At 42.3% G+C, this 14,716-nt stretch overlaps 1 protein-coding gene across 2 annotated transcripts in view; it reads right to left on the bottom strand.

The window, feature by feature from the left end:
• Positions 1–8,390, bottom strand: part of asic2 (acid-sensing (proton-gated) ion channel 2) — a 527,665-nt gene extending 519,275 nt beyond the window's left edge. Inside the window, exons 1-2 of one of the 2 annotated variants that reach the window (XM_049561232.1) lie at positions 8,375–8,390; positions 6,566–7,187 (exon numbers count right to left, since the gene is read on the bottom strand). In XM_049561232.1, the coding sequence (XP_049417189.1) occupies positions 6,566–7,141 (576 nt within the window). In that variant the 5' untranslated portion in view covers positions 7,142–7,187; positions 8,375–8,390. Of the gene's footprint in view, positions 1–6,565; positions 7,188–7,948; positions 8,225–8,374 lie in introns of those variants that run through there. The other variant, XM_049561231.1, reaches the window with a different exon arrangement.
• Between the last annotated feature and the right edge of the window lie 6,326 nt (positions 8,391–14,716).

The following is a 14,716-nucleotide window of genomic DNA, read 5'->3' as shown; positions in this document are numbered from 1 at the left end:
AAGCAAATAAGCTGTATATATATGAAGATGGGCTTGAAAAATAAAGTATTAAGAAATAATGAATAAATAAGACAAAACAAAAATGTCGAAAATAGCCTGACCAGTACGGCATTTTAAGGCTGCGTCAAAAGATAATTAAGAGTTTTAAAAACTAAAACTAACTTCTTTTTTTTCATAATAGGCCTATCAGTATTTCTGATAAGTATTCCCTGAATTTATATATTCCAAACTGTGACCATCAACTGGTCATTCAGCAGTTGGAAAATGTAAATGTTGTCTGTGTGAATGTTTCTAAAACTTCTTTAAACATTTAATTATCATTTACACAGTGCAATTTCTCATTAGGCTTACTAGGTTCAATAATTTAAACATGAGATATGATAGCAAGAAAGTAACTTACTTAAAAAGTAAGAAAGTAACTTACTTTATTTATGAAGCGCCTTTTGGGAACAAAACATCACAAAGTGCTTCACAAAAGAATTCAGGCAACCAACATTAATACAGACATAAATATAGGTGAATATAAGTCTGATGGGCTCTTGAGCTACACAATGCTAACTGGGATGGAGCAGTACTCTGACCACTCGCCATCCTTACAGAGACGCTGTACTGAAAGAAACTCAAAACAGGGTGAAAGCAGCTTTTGTATTGTTCAGCAGAAAGATGCAGCGTTTAGTAAGAGGTATGCTCTCCCTGTTGGCATCCTTGAAAAAAATAAGTGTGCCAAAGTGCTTATTTAGGAGCAATCATGTCAGAAGGGTTGCAGACGTGCTCACATATGAACTTAAATGAACAACATAAGCAGTCGGCACGTTTGAAAAATGCTAAAAAGCTATCCAAGGCTGCACATAATACATGCATATAGGTGGAATTATGCACACTGATGCTGCTGTTTCTCTTTTGTGCAGCGCTCTGCTCCAGTTCCATCAGTCACATCACACCGACTCCTGTGTCCCACAATCCTCCCTACGGTCATTCATCACAATGTCAGTCAAACGCTGACTCGGGTCCCTGGAGTGTCATGGTAATGTCGTTCTGCCGTGCGCAAGCGAGTGTGTGTGTGTACTCATTCATGTATGCGTATATTTTGATGTGTACGCGTTTGTCTGAATGCATGTGTCTGTGTGCATTCATGCATGTGTTTTTTCTATTTTTGGGGGCCCTTTCTTGTTTTTTTCTTTCCTCTCAGAAGGCACCGGAGATATGAAGGTGTGTCGCTGCAGTGACAGAGAGAGAAGAGACAGAGCGAGTCGACAGAGAGTAGTGGGGAGAAGTCAGGAGGAGCTCAGCAGCAGCAACAGGCAGAGGGCAAAGAGGATGACAGTGCCTTCTAGTAGCCTCACTGTCAACATGATTATCTTTGAACCCAGCTTGAGGTCAAAGGCGTGTCACACAACATGCAAGACGGTTACTAAGGGGAGTCCAACAGAGACTCATTGGGCTGCACCGGCAAGGCTAGCTTTGCATTAACTCCCTGAAGATTCAGCAGAATGAAATTATGAAAATGTTCTCCTGGCAGACTTTGCTGCGGCTCACTGAAATATGGATCAAAACTCCTGGGGATGCATCCGTCTCAAGGCATGACTATAAAATCACTACGGCCAACATGTGATGCACCATTGTTGTTTTTCCAATTAGCGCCTCTGCATCGAGTATCTTTCAGGATGAAACATGGAGATATCAATCCAACAGACACAGACCTAGATGCTTTAATGTCTTAGATTACACACAGCCGAGGCGCAATAATGCTTTTGATGTGGTCTGTTAATGACAACCCAGTCTTCTCTCTACAAAATGAAGACCTCATCAAAGCAGATCCGATCCCACAGGCAGTTCTATATAGTGCTGTGTGCATTGTGCATGCTTCACTGGTCACTTCTGAGGCCAACAAACAGACAAAACATCTCGTTAATACAGATCTGTGTCCGCTGCAATCTGTACAAGCTTTCAACAGAAAGTCAGGCTGCTACTTAGCCAACTGCCCATTACGTGACTGTGTGCCCTGTTACTTATAGAACGAAGGAACTGAAGCAAAACATAAAAGCTGATTGTGGCTTTGGTTACATTTTTCTACTGTACCAGAAAGTCACTGTTTTTCACTCATTTCTAAATAGCGAAAAACAAACAAAGTGAAACCAACATTCTGGTGCTGCCATTCCACAGGTTAGACCCAGTGCTGGACCATAGGGTGCACAGCTTCAATGGGAATGCAGCCAGTTTTAGCCAAAGTAGGATGGAAGAACTATAGAGAATAGTTGTCAGTGGGTGCGTTCATAAATCCAATCTGACGCTCTACACTAAAATGAGAGTGCTGTTTTTCTAAAAAATAAGGCACTACGTTTCTATAGATGAATTAACATCAGTCACAATTTAGTTTCACCAGGGTCAATGCTACGATTGTGACAATAACCACACTGCAGCAATACCGGGACTCCATTTCCTCAGACAGAGTACCCAGTATACGTTCTGCTGCTCCAAGAGTGTGGTGCTCTAAAGAACCAAACAGTAATTGTGTTCTAACAGTGCTCCCAATGCGTCATTTGTGTATGTGTGTATGTGTGCAAGAGAGGGAGAATTTGCCTTGCAAGCTTTCTGACAATTTCTTGGTTAAGATTGAGGGGGAAAAAAATCCTGGTTTGGCTCAAAATTAAAAGATTTCTGACAGAAACGGCTTTCTGGCAGCAAGCCTTCAAGGCAAACTTCTCACATGTGTTTTTTTTATTAACAGCAGGAATATGTTGCTTTCCTGTGAGGGTTCATCTCCTCAGACAGAGTGCCCAGTATATGTTCTGATGCTCAGAGAGTGTGGTGCTCTGAAGAACCGAACAGTATATGTGTTCTAACAGTGCTCCTAATGCATCCTTTGTGTATGTGTGTAATTGTTTGAGAGAGGGAGAGTTTGTAGGCTTTCTGACAGAAATTTCCTGGTTACCGTCATAAAAAAATCCTGGTTTGAGTTAAAATGAATTGATTTCTGACAGAAAGGGCTTTCTGGCAGAACGTCCTCAAGGCAAACTTCTCCAGTGTGCTACGGCGCAGAGATCCAAAGACAGAAAATCAATATGTGGAGGTGGATGTTTATTAAATATAAGTGTGTGGGAAACCATGCGATTTGCTGCTTCCTCTCTGTCATATATAATAGTAAACTGAATTTCATTTGTTTTTTACTTTTTACATCAGGCAAAACAAGACATTTGAAGATGGAATCTTGCTTTGAAAAAGTAGATTGTAGAATAACAGATAATGAAAAAACTGTTTATTAATTAGTCTTATTGATTTAATCTTTGTCAATCACAATTTGCCTCACAGGGCTTTACAGCATTGACACTGAAAATCTCTTTTACAAGAGAGACCTGGCCAAGGTAGAGGATAATCAAAACACATTAAAACTGCAATAAATACAGCATATAATACAAAAATCCACAAAAACAACAACAACAACAACAACTATTCAAACATAGCGGCCTCTCAAGGAAAACAAGCACAACTCTGTCACCACAATCTTTAAGATGCTCTTAAATTTGTCAATTGTTTTTAGTTTTAGATCTTTTTGAAAATTGTTCTGTGTGCAAGGTGCACAGTAGGAGAATGCAGTTTTCCTCAGATCTGTTAAAACTCTGGGTACAGAAAGGTATCAAGTCTTTTATATTTCCTCACAATGAGTGGAACAGAGCACCGTACAAATTATCCATCTGCCAATATGGCCTTGTACTTATCTGATATCAGTGCTCTGATTTCCAAAATCTGTACACAATGAACATAACAGATAGTATACACACTACACCTTGTAGGACTATAATCATAGAAACAGTTGCATCCATAACAGAAATGTCACTCTGTTACACCAGCCTACAGCCATGGTCTAATATGCATCACATCAATTTCAGAAGGAGAAATCTGCCACTTACTGATATCTTTTGCTTATCAGTTTACCAGCTCTAAATCAGGACTTTCTGTATTAAAATTAAAGGAGCTCATGAAATAAGAGGAGTGAAAAGGTAGTACGCAATACCCTGATGTGTCAGTGCTGCTCTAAATTTGAACTAAATAAGGTTCTCACTTCAAATAACAGTGTTTCTGTATTCCCAGCTTCCAAAAGGTGTTGATTACAGATCTAAATCTAGCCTTTGGGTTTAAATTATTTTTAACTTTTGTTACTTGTAAATGTTGATAGTTGTACCAATTTCAATTTAATAAGGGTTTGATGAGACCTGGAATGCCACCAAACCCCACCCCTTGTGATAGTGTCATTATTATTGTGAGGGAATGCAATGCAGTCTTTTTAAAATCAATCTACACTTGAACTGCATTAGCAGGCAATAATAATGCAACACAGACAAACCTAATGCAGACTCGGTGCTCGATGTGATGGATTACACAACTCAAGAGTCTGCAAACAGTCTTAAACAGCAAAATTAAAAAAAACTCCTGAAAAACATTTTAAAATGGTCTGCAGAACTGTTATGTATACATGATTTGTGATAGTGGGGTAAACCTTACAGAAGTACCAGCAGCATAATCCTTCACAACACTTTCCAAAAGGCGTCTCAGGAGCCTTTTAACATCCTGTTTGTTACTGAAGAAATGACCAACAGGCTTTTCATTCATGAGGGAAGTTTTCTCAGCAGAGAAACTGAGTTATGTGATATTAAAGCTTTACTATTCAGAGCTTTCCATAAGCGCTGGCAGCCGGCCAAACAGCCAACTACTCATTTAAGTCCAGCTGGCTGCTTTATTATATTAATATTTAATTAGAATAAAATAGTTTTGTCTAACAAGTTGCTATCCGTTTGGATTGTAAAAATTCAGATTTATCTGACATTATGAACTGCAAGCTTCCAGATGGGCAAAGTATTACCTTTTTTAGTGAACAAGTATGTCACGCCTATCGTGAATTTGCCAAAGTCACTTATCTGATCACGGCTGACTGCCATTTTTTTAAATTATACATTAGTGTATACAGCGCAGGGGTCAAAAAGTGACAAAGCAGTGATTCAAGAAAGTTATTAATAACTTCAATTGACACTGCATGCAATAGTCCACCTTCACCCTCTATTTCTCTGTCTCTTTATCAATCAAACTCACACACACACACACACACACACACACACACACACACACACACACACCAGCACTCTGTCCTTGTCTCAGTCCTGACAATTGTGCAACTATAACACAGTTGGCGGTTTGCAGGTCGATTCAGGTGGTTGATTAAGGCATATTTTTGCATCGTCACCCCTTCCCAGACCCAAACAATGACATCATCGTGATAACGATGTTTCACTGTGGACATCGTTATATGCCAGTTCGGAAGACACTGCCCAAACCTAATGCGTGGTTATAATTATTAATAGCTATTTAAAGACTGTGTGGTATAACATGCATAAGAAGCCCATTTCTCCTTCACAATAATTCAATACATGCAAATGTATTAAAATATGCAATGAATAAGATCAGTGTACATGATTAAATAGTGTCATTACAATGTGCCAGGGGCCACCAAATTTGGGCATTTACAGCCAAAATCCTTCTCCATGGGGGGTATACTCCCGGACCCCCCTAGCTGGCTACTTTTCCCACTGGCTTCATATCCTTGTAGAAAGCCCTGACTGTCCTTTTCTCTAGCATTCACATACTTCATGCAGTGTGCACTTCACCTACCCACTGATGGTGTTAGTTAACAATCAGTCTGAAGGAGTCTATGTATGCAACAAGTGGGTGTTCAGAATACTGTTTTGGTGTCAAAACCAACTGGTGCCAGAAATTACTCGCTTTGATCTGCCAAAAAGTAGAATATTTGCTCTAACATGCAGGCCTTAAATCAGTGCAACAAAATGTACTGCATTTCACCAACATAACACCACCTGGTTCCGGTGCATGTAATCAGGTTTTACAAGCACGGTATTGACACAGAACAAATGAAAACAGCAGGCTCAATCGCAGGCCAAATTAGAGGGAGAAATTAACAACAGCAACTATGCAAACAATAGTACATACAATTTGGCTGCATTTTTTTTTTTTACCAAACAATCCAACAGGTGCACAGTCATCCTTTGAATGCTCTGGTTTCTTGTAAAAAGAAATAAAAGTCCTTAGCTGGAGAAATAAAGAAAGGTATTTGGGGGAATGTAATATTCACTACGGCCCAAGACAAAACAATTACTTTCCTTCAGTGACCAAAACACTGAGGACCTGTTGCAAAGCTGTATATGCCAGTAAGCACAATGCTATTATGTGAAGACTGAGGACAACAACAAGGCAACAGCAGAGAATATATTTGCAGAACAAAGCTTGAGAGCCAACCTGTGCAGCCAAACACGAGAGTCCCAAGGAGAAAGACCCAGCAGGAGAAAACCCAGCGTAGCAGCGTGGGAGGGAAAGAGCAGCTATCAGCATACATCAAGTCATTTTGCTGGCAGGAAAAAAAAATCATCCATCTCTGGGAGCTTACAAGACTCAAAACACGCAATCTGAACACCTCACAAGCAGAGTCCTCTGAGGGATGCTGCAGACAGGCTTTGACCCCAACAGAGCTGACATTTAAAGAAGACATAAGTGAACTCACGGTTTTGAAGTCGCTGTGGCTGCACTCCTGGCCTTGGTAACGGCAGTAGAGCATCATCTCTTTGAGGTCGTGCCCGACCCTCTCGATGAACTCCTTCATGCTGAACGCCTTGGGCTTGTAAGCGGTGAAGTTGGCTTTTTCCTGCAGGAAAGCCAGCACATCAGGCTCGGCCAGGTGCGGCTGGGGGATTGTCAGGTGCACATCCAGCAGGGCCAGCAGCTCCCCGGCGTGGTACAGATCATTGCGCGTGAGGCGGCTGAAGCGGTATGCGTTGAGGTTACAAATGGTCACAGCAGGGAAGACCAGGCTGCTCGACACCACGGCATCCAAACTGGTCACATGAGGGTAGGAGAGGAAATAGGCCAAGCGCTCAGCACTCTCCAGGGCTAACAGTCCGAGGCAGGCCAACAGAGCCGCAGCCCAGAGCAAGCGGCGTGCACTGGGCTGACCATAAGGGAAGATGAAGCGCAGGCCGTGCAGCGTGCTGGTGTGAGCGAAGGCCTGCCAGGAGGTGGGGTGCAGACTGGAGCTCTCTTGGCTCCCCTGACTGCCACAGCTCTCCTTTAGATCCATCATCAGCCCTCCAGCCCCTCAGCCTGGGAGCCCCCTGGTGCACTCACACCTGCACAACACAGAGAGGGAACATCAATAAAAGACCCTACAATCATATTGAGTATATTGATAAAGCAAGAGAGGAGAAAAGAGAGAAGGGGAGGAACACAGAGGCATCAAAGAGCAAAAAGACAAAAAGTATGAGGTAAGAACAGCCCTGCAGCAACACTGACAGAAAGCATGATAAAACACTGCAAAATTAGAGCAAAGCAACAACTGGCAAAGAACAGGAAGTATACACAAGGATGCAAAGATCTCCACAACCCAACTAAACTACAACGGAGTGTGAGAGACAGAGGAGAAAGATGCTCCCTGAGGGGCATCCCTCTCCTCTCCACCTCCACCTCCACTCTCAATCACTCCCTTGAGCTGAGAGTTACTGTGGCTGCCAGCCTGCCTGTGGCTCCTATTACACCCCCAACACCCACACACACACTCTACCTAAATCCCAAACTGCCTCCCCAACACCACCACCACCCCCTGTTCCCCTTCATCCTCTGTCGCCCTCTGTGACTGCTCGATTTCATTGACAAAAATCCCAGAGGTAAGTCCTCTGTGACACCCGGAGCGAGAGGTGAGAGTCACTTAAGCCGCAAGCCAATCAAAGCTGCCTCTGTGTATTTAACGTCCCGACTCATCTCCATTCAAAAACACACACACACACGCACTCACGCGGTAACTCTCTCATGCGCGCAAAATGACACACACACACACATGCGTCCAGGCTTCTCAGCATCTCCCGTGCGCCCAACTAATGACAAACCTAAGCACCTCTGTTGTTCAGCCTAGTGAGAAGACATCCAGCCGGTGTGAGTCTGAGAGCGCACGTGTGTGTTTGTGCGTGTGTGTGTGTGTGTGTGTAAAAGAGAGAGGGAAAGAAAAGGGAGAGCCGTTGATGATCAGAGCCACTGGTTAGTCTCGCATGCCGATCCAAACTCCTCCCGTTTTCCTCTGGCCAGATACATCCGCTTTCCCTCCTCTTCCCAGCTCATCTGTGGCGGCGGCGAACAACAGCGGAGCCGGGAGAGACGGGAGGCGCACACACACACCAACACACATGCTCGCACAGTGAGGAGAGAGAGAGAGAGAGGGGAGAGGAGAGGAGAGAGGATGGAGAGGAGGGGGGGGAGGAAGCGAGAAGGGAAGACGGCGCTCTCCTCCTTTGCTCTCTCTCCTCTCCACAGCAAAGTCTCTTACTGAAAATGTTTCCTTCCTCCTACAACACCGCCACCTTCGCTCCTCTCCCTCATTTGTCTCTCATATTTCCACACATCATCCGTGACCACAAACAGAGTGATGGATGGATGCAAAACGGGAGGTTGTCGGAGAGACAGATAGTACAGGGGGGGGGGTGCACAGTGGTGGGTGCTTGGCTTGGTCGAGGTGGAGGTGGAGGGGGTGCATGTCATGGGAAGTGAAGCAGAAGCGGAGACGGAGGAGCAAAGGAGGTTGAAGGGAGGCATGAGGACAGAAATAAGATAAGAAAACTAAAAAAAAAAAAAAAGGAGTGAGCGCGCGCCAGTGGAGAAGAAGTGTGGTCACACAGGCTGCGCAGCAATGTCACACAGAGCAAAGTAATTCAGACACATAACGTCACACTCACAGGAGAGCAGAGGGATACAGATGTAAAGGGAATAATAAGTACACAGGGTGTGTTTGTCATGTGTAATGACACACTGAAGCTGTGCACCTATATCAGGCATATCAGTGTGAGCAGCAGTGTGTTTATCAATCATGAGTCAGTGTGGGAGGAGATGAAAGGAGACAGGGCGGCGTGAGAGTGTTAATAGGTGATAAAGGAGAAGTGAAATCTGCTTCAGTGTGTATTTGGGTGAAATTAAAACAGGCAGGGTGTCGACAGTATCTCTGACAATAACTCTGTTTATCACTTCATTATTTCAGCTGGAAGTTAAAAGCTTAATAAACTGAATTATGGCAGATATGTAAAAAAAAAAACAAAAAAACAAAAACATGTTTGTTAATGAGCCCTTGAATTTATCAAGCACAAAGTGGAGATTGACTCAGTAAGTAGACTCACAGACTCAGATGGAAGTTCAGGGTTTTTAATCAGGCAAAGGTTGGTATGTTGGGAGTCAGTCACACAAGCAAAAAGGGTCAGGAACGCTAGGGAGACGCTAGAACTCTCACTCAAGTGTAAAGACAATCTGGCAGCAAACAAGCGGAAGACAGGGACTTAAATAAACTAAGACAAGGGAGACAATGAGACACAGGTGAAACACATTGAGACACAGGTGAAACACATTAGGGCGGGGCAAGTAATCACAGAGGAGGGAAACTTGACAGGACGTGGGATCTGAAACAAGATAGACAGTGGTTACCAAAATAAAACAGGAAACACAAGGATGACAAATGAACATGAATCTAGGTAACTTGATGGGTCATGACAAAATTAACTCTCTTTACCAACCCAGAAGTCCGGTCTCACTCTGAAGTCGTCGAAATCTGGCGCTCGGGCAGTGACTTGTCGCGTCAGAAACCAACGAAAAAAAGATGTCCTTTAATGTCGGTATGATATGCGGCGGGTTGCCGTTATAGTTTAATGGTTCCCAGCATCATAAGTGGGAAACGCGGCAGGACAAGCAGGAAAGTTAAGGCGCCGAAAGTCCAAGGGGTGGTGGATGGGTCCAACAAACAGTAACTTTGAAAATAGTGTTCACGTCCCACAAGATGCTAAAGCCAAACCTTGATCTTTTTTTCTTAACCCCAACCAGGTGTGTTTGTTGTTAAAGGAAAAAAAATTCAATATGTATTGTTGTACCGACATAGTGTGTTCATTTTGAAAGAGTCTGTAAATTTCTTGTGAAAATGGAAGTGTATTTTGAAAGACAACAATGCACGTAACAGGCAGAACTTGACACGGTGTCCCAGAACGTCACCGATCAACGCACCAATGGTACCTTGCACATCATATGTGGACATGGAGAGTCCATGACCAAATGTCAATATGTGACGAGATTGGAGTGAGTTTGTGTTGAACCCAGAGGGGGCACCAGTTTCCAGCAGAAAACCATGGCCTCAGATTTGGAGGTGCTGACTCTCATCCCAGGTGCTTCACACTCAGCTGCAAACTACCCCAGTGCATGCTGGGGGTCACGATGTGATGAAACCAACAGAACCTCATCATGTGCAAAAAGCAGGGATGCAATTCTGAGGTCCCAAAACCGGACCTTTCCTCCCCCGAGCTGCGCCTCAAGATCCTGTCCATGAATATCACGAACAGTGACAGCATGAAATGGATCGGTGGATTGGTGCCGCTTCTGCAGTTATGTAGTCGCTGCAGCGGACTGTCAAGGTGAAGAAGGAGCTGAGCTGGAAGGCAAAGCTTTTGATTTACTGGTCCATCTATGTCCCAACCCTCACCTATGGTCATGAGCTCTGGGTAGTGACCGAAAGAATGAGATAACGGATAGAGACAGCCGAAATTTCCGGAGTTTCCTCCGTGGGGTGGCTGGGCTTGGACATCCGGAGGGAGCTCAGAGTAGAGCCGCTGCTCCTTTGTGTTGAAACGGGTCAGTTGAGGTGGTTCGGGCATCTGATCAGGATGCCTCCCTGGTGCCTCCCGTGAGAGATGTTCCGGACATGTCCCACTGGTAGGAGGGCCACCAGTTACCCTGCATGTCTTTGGGAGGGAGGGAGCTGGAGCACCCAGAAAAAACCCACGCTGACATGGGGAGAGTGTGCAAACTGCCCCACCCTGGGTTTAAACCAAAAACCCTCTTGCTGTGAGGTGCCAATGCCAACCACTGCACCACCTCCCTGAAATATCCACTATACCTAAACCTTTTAATACACATGCACACATGCATATACTGTACATAACCACCTACTTTATGTATATTTAGTAATCTATTACATTAATCATTCAATATGCATCCATTTTCAGCCACTTGTATGTACACAATAGTTCTATGTTTATTTTAACCTATTTTGTTCAGCTGTATGTCTATTTCTATCTTCCTGGAAATTGTTCTCGGAGCATGGAGCATACTGAGTGCACAAAAAACCCTTGTACTGTATGTGTACATGTACTTGGCCAATAAAACTGAATGTGATCATTTTTTGTCACCAGTATAAAAGAATAAATACAAAAGGAAAACCCGATCATTATTTATGTCAACAAATTGAATTCCAGTAAAATTTGATGTATGGGATATTCTATACTGCTATTTTCATGTTACTTAAATGCCAGCAAAGGCTCTGATACACTGTGATGAGGTAAAATCAGCCAATCGATTCTCTCTGGAGAGAAAGCCATTAGAGTCATAATTTGAACATACAATCAGGGATGGCTGAATTACAAAGGAAGCCACGCTGCACACACACACACACACACACACACACACACACACACACACACACACACACACACACACACACACACACATTTTGCCGTATCATGTTGAGATTAAGTATGATTATGTTTAAACAAAGGTCATGTGGATTATTATCATGGACACTGCATGCATTACACCTGCTCCATTTGCAACCACACTCACTCCCGTCTTCTGTAACAGCCTAGGTTACAGGTCATTCCAACATGCTGACATTACATCCATTAATCTGATATCTTCAAACACAGAAACAAGCAGGCCTTTTCACAATAGAAACCTGGAATTAACAAATATAACACATCGCAACTCAAATTAAAAATTCAGACTCACCTCTGGTAAAATGTCAACGTGCTGTCAACTGTGAACATCATTTTTCTCAATATGACTAGGCAATCACTGTTTAATTAAGGGATTAAAAGGTAAGGGGTAGCCACATGACATATTCGTCAAACAGCCAGTCCTAAAATGTCTTCAGATCTCTCAGATAAAACCTTTCATCATCAAACACAAGTCTGGGGAGTGCAAAGTTTAATTAAGTCATGCTATTGCCATCCATCTCTCCAACAACTCTCTAATAATGATAAAAAAAATTCATGTAAACTAAAGATTGAACAGCAGTTGATAAATCAATTGTTGCTCATTGTCTTCTAAATAAATGTATCTATTAATGGTTAGGTGGAAAAAACTCTTAAAGCAGTATGACCTAAACAAGATACAGACAATCTTTCATGAGCTTGAAGGTCTCCAAACTAAACTGAAACTGGCAGACAATTCAGACGGTGGTGGCTGGAAGTGATTTGTTAGAGAATAAAAGCAAATCAGAAAGAACGGAAGACTAATGTACAGTATGTAAATGAACCTCACAATAAAACTGAATTATAATGATGAATAAGGAACAAGGACATTTAACTTCTATCTACCATCTTTGTTTAACTGAACAATAGTCAAAATGTGTGACTTTTTTTGTTTATTGTTTAGTTGAATATAAAGGCATATTGTAAAATCTAAAAATGTCTGACTGACCAGACTGTAAAAGTAACAATTATCCAGCACTTGGGCAGTGACTTATTCAACACTTATCCAGTTTCCACACCAAATTCTGAAGCGTTCAGAGCATTTCGACCAAAATTATACTGATTCAGAACCTGAAAAGTTGGTTTTCAGCTACTCAAAACTGCACCAAGGTTTCAAGAATCCTGAACTGAACCGGTTCAAGACCCAGGCTAATCTGGTGTTAAAGGGGGTAAAAGTGTGACTGACATTTTTTTTTTACCCAGGAATATCACACCTCCCCTAACTTTGTTTTGGAAGTCCAGGCCAAACAATACGGAAATTTTATTTAATGATTGTTTAAGATGAATCTGTACTTACCGTAAAACTTCAGTTAATAGCCCAGGCTATTATTTGCTTAAATCACTTAACTCAACAGGCGTCTTTATGAGACAGGCCTTTAATTCCTCTCAAATAATCAGAATTGTTTATTTGAACCAGTATGGAGATAACTCAAAATTAGGCTTCGAATAACATTTATGTGTTATGTTATGGCACTTGTTTTACAAAACTTGAGGATAACAGTACCCAGCATACTGACACAACACCACTTTATCCTGCTAAAACAATATTCATATGATGGATTCATTTTTATTTAATGTTTTTATTGAAGGATAATTGCAAATCAATCAAAATTACAATTGAAACAATATTTTTCCTTCCATCTCCCACCCATCCCGCCCGCCTCTACCTTAAAAGTCCATGGAGGTACAGGTTCAATACACAATGACATTGATTCCACATAGAAAAACAAAGTATGGTAGAAATAAAAGGAGGAAAGTAAATAAAAAAAGGAAAGGAGAAAAGAGGAGAAGGTCTTTTGAACAACAGTGCATGAAAGTAAATGGCAATAATGTACAATTACATAGTGTTTCTCTCCTAATCAGGAGGGAGTGTTCTAAGGCTATCCACCTTATTTTCAAACACGGAAGTAAATAGTGATCAACTTCCTTTTTTTGTGCGTGACTTCTGGTCAGCCGCTTTCCCTCATGCTTTCCCTTACCGGCACTAACGATGCAAGCTAATTTTTTTTTTTCAATTTTCAGTTGTTTATGTTAGTCAATCAGTTAGTTATTAGTCTGTGTATTTTGTATAGATAACTGTGCCCGCGTTTCCATTATAACGGAAATTTATTCCCTCTAAACATGAATAAATCGCACGTCAATCATAAACTATGAACCAAAAAAGCACAATCTATCCCGAGTGAGACAAACTGCTTGATCCCCGTCTCCAGTGTACCAGCAGAGAACCTGCAGAACCGAATCAGCGAAAAAACACACCGGGCTAAGCCTCTCTACCTGAGCAGCTGAAGCTGCGTCTCGCACCCTCGACACACAGACGGTGCTTCTGCATGCCAGCCAAACATGTGTGCCACTGTGAGAAATGAATATGTGAGGTGTACGCTGCTTTTCTATCTTTTTTTTCCCTTTTCTTTCTTTCTTTTTTTCTTTCTTTCTTTCTGTCAGCGACATACACTCCTAACACAGGACGGGTTGTTTTTATTGACTGAGTTGATCATTAAGCCATAGTGATGCGGGGATCGGCTCTGATAGCACCTGAATCAGCATGTACGCATCAACCATCCAGCCGTTACAACATTGAGCTAGCAAAGCAGTTTTGTGTTGCTATGTGTGGTATTTATTCAGTTTTGGGAAATCACAATGTCTAGAAAGCATCAGTGGCTGCAGCTGACAGGGACAGCTAACGTTAACACTAGCAGCAAAGCTAACATCAGGATCGTCATCTGTTAAAAGCATCCCGTTGTCGGATACGACATGAAACTACTCCAATGAGCTCAATCATGTTGTAACTAAGACATCCGCTGGAGAAAATATTTTTTTCACGGGCCACTTTGTGAGTTTAGTGAGTTATTACAGACACGGCTAATGGCTAACAGCTAACGGTTAGCCCAGCTAATCTACGATAACCATGTTATTAATTACACAGAGAAAATACTAATGTTTGTTCAGTCATTGTGTTTATAGCCTTTACAAACATCAGATTAGTCTAAACGGTGATATCGTGACGTGAAAAATGTGATATATACATATAGCAGCAAGGTAAACAACAAGGCGATTCCCATTTACACAGTGGTACGAGTGCTGGACCGGAAGTGTCGCACAAAAAAACGGAAGCT

This window comes from Epinephelus fuscoguttatus, linkage group LG19, assembly GCF_011397635.1.
Source record: "Epinephelus fuscoguttatus linkage group LG19, E.fuscoguttatus.final_Chr_v1".
Classification (NCBI taxonomy): Eukaryota; Metazoa; Chordata; class Actinopteri; order Perciformes; family Serranidae; genus Epinephelus; species Epinephelus fuscoguttatus.
Note: the sequence above shows the minus strand (reverse complement) of the source record. Positions and strands in the feature narration are given on the sequence as shown.